This window comes from Chiloscyllium plagiosum, chromosome 7 (genome assembly GCF_004010195.1).
Source record: "Chiloscyllium plagiosum isolate BGI_BamShark_2017 chromosome 7, ASM401019v2, whole genome shotgun sequence".
Lineage (NCBI taxonomy): Eukaryota > Metazoa > Chordata > Chondrichthyes > Orectolobiformes > Hemiscylliidae > Chiloscyllium > Chiloscyllium plagiosum.
In genome coordinates this window covers 108,508,011-108,510,282 of record NC_057716.1, presented here as the reverse complement: position 1 = coordinate 108,510,282, position 2,272 = coordinate 108,508,011, and the positions used below count along the sequence as shown (strand labels likewise).

General features: G+C 48.5%; 1 protein-coding gene across 3 annotated transcripts in view; it reads left to right on the top strand.

Moving 5' to 3' along the window:
• Positions 1-2,272, top strand: part of gmppaa (GDP-mannose pyrophosphorylase Aa) — a 47,265-nt gene that overhangs the window by 19,529 nt on the left and 25,464 nt on the right. For all 3 annotated transcript variants that reach the window (XM_043694401.1, XM_043694402.1, XM_043694400.1), the window contains one exon: positions 1,289-1,423. In XM_043694401.1, the coding sequence (XP_043550336.1) occupies positions 1,289-1,423 (135 nt within the window). The remainder of the gene's footprint in view (positions 1-1,288; positions 1,424-2,272) is intronic.

The following is a 2,272-nucleotide window of genomic DNA, read 5'->3' as shown; positions in this document are numbered from 1 at the left end:
TGTGGGTGGGGGGGGGGTGTAGGTGGCGTAGACACAGAGCGAGTGCTGAGGGTAACTCTAACTCAGCTGAGGCATGGGTGTGTTCAGCTTCACTCGGTGTTTAATTCGCTGCTCAGGTCCCCACTGCATCCTGGCTTTTGAGCATGTGACTTTTTTCTGGTTTTCTCCTCTTCCTCAGTTGTTAGCACTGCTGCCTCACAGCGCCAGGGACCCGGGTTCAATTCCACTTTCAGGCGACTCTCTGTGTGAACATAGAACATTACAGCGCAGTACAGGCCCATCTATGGAACCAATCTGAAGCCCATCTAACATACACTATTCCATTCTCATCCAGATGTCTATCAAATGACCATTTAAATGCCCTTAATGTTGGCGAGTTTACTACTGTTGCAGGCAGGGTGTTCCTTGCCCCTGCTACTCTCTGAGTAAAGAAACTACCTCTGACATCTGTCCTATATCTATCACCCCTCAGTTTAAAGCTATGTCCCCTTGTGCTTGCCATCACCATTCGAGAAAAAAGGCTCTCACTGTCCACCCTATCTAACCCTCTGATTAGCTTATATGTTCCAATTAAGTCACCTCTCAACCTTCTTCTCCAATGAAGTTAGCACTCTCCCCATGTCTGCGTGGGTTTCCTCTGGGTGTTCCAGCTTCCTCCCGCAGTCCAAAGATGTGCAGTTTAGGGTGGATTGGCCATGGGAAATGCAGGGGTAGGGAAAGGGAGTCAATCAGGGTGGGATGTTGTTTGGAGGGTCAGTGTGGACTCAATGGGCTGAATGGCCTGTTTCCATATTGTAGGGATTCTATGATTCTTTCTTGTCTTGATCAATTTGCTCAGTCACATCAGATTACCTTACTGAACCGGAATTCTGGAGCCACACCATTCCAGAGTTTTGGAAGTGGAAGGGCAGTACTTTCGGATTCTCAGTCACTCTGTACCTCTCCCTTCAGTGGGAAGACCATCAGTACATCAAGCGGTCTCTTACTGCCAAGAATCCTTGAGCTGGGCCAGGGATCGGGATTCAGATGCAGAACCTCACCGTGTATTCCAACACTGTGATGGATGAGGACCATGTTCTCCAAAATTCTTTTCCCTGGGTCCACATCCAAAACTGAAAAGGGTTTAATCAACTTGGAAGTAGGGAACAATGAGGGGAGGCTTTCAGCTGTATCCGTATCCAATCACAAATCAATAGACCTGGTGTCTCAGTGTCCCCTGAATGGGGTATATCTGACACAAGGAGAGGGAGTGAAGGGGGTGTCAGTATCTGATAACTTCATCCCACAGAGAGGAGAACACAAATGGCTGGCAGCGAGCTGAGGTCATTCGCCTGGAGCAAGATATCTTCACCACCATGGCTGGGCGTGGCTCCCTCTACATTTACAAAACCGATGGCTTCTGGAGTCAGATCAAGTCAGCAGGGTGAGTGTTAACGTGGCGCGGGACGGGCTATCCACACGCAGGCACAAAGGGCAAGGCAGCTGGATGGAGGGAAGGGCGATCGCAGGGCACTGACTAGGGGGACACAGGCAGAGAAACAGGGACACTGCAAGGAACAAGCAACCTGGACAGACGGGAATAGTGTGGATTCAGAGGTGGAGTGAGTGGCAGGCTGACGGAATGGAAGTAGAGGAAGGAGATGGAGAGAAAGGCAAACTGAGGAAAGGCCCACTTTGGGCTCCATTTGTTAACCTTAACCTGAGTGTGGGTTTGGTGTATAGTTTACCTCAATGCTCTGGGAAAATCCATTCTGGGCTCCAGATCCTGATCAATAGCCAGTGACAGTCGCTGGATATTACACGCAGGAACATTGAGAAAGGAGACTCCTATAGAGTCAAACAGGCTAGAAACAGGCCCTTCGGCCCTCTCTATCAGTGCCAGCCAACAAACACCAAAGTACACTAATCCCATTTACTAGATCACAGTAAATTCCTGGTATTTAAGGTATATAATTTTTGCCAGTTTATCAAGAATGCCGGGTCGTAAGGTGCTAGTTATAACAACATTTGCTTAGCCTTCCTCCACCATTGTCTCAAGCAGCACGTAGAAATTTCTATCAACCTCTGGGTGAAGAAATCTTTCCTCAAACCTCCTGCAATCTACTTTCTCAACAAAGGACAGTACAGCACAGGAACAGGCCCTTTGGCCCTCCAAGCCTGTGCTGACACATTTTACCTTTCCATACTAAAATGTCTTCCCTTAGAGGATCCATATCCCTCTATTCCCTTCCTGTATCCGTCCAGGTGCTTCTTGAATGCTGCTATTGTGTCT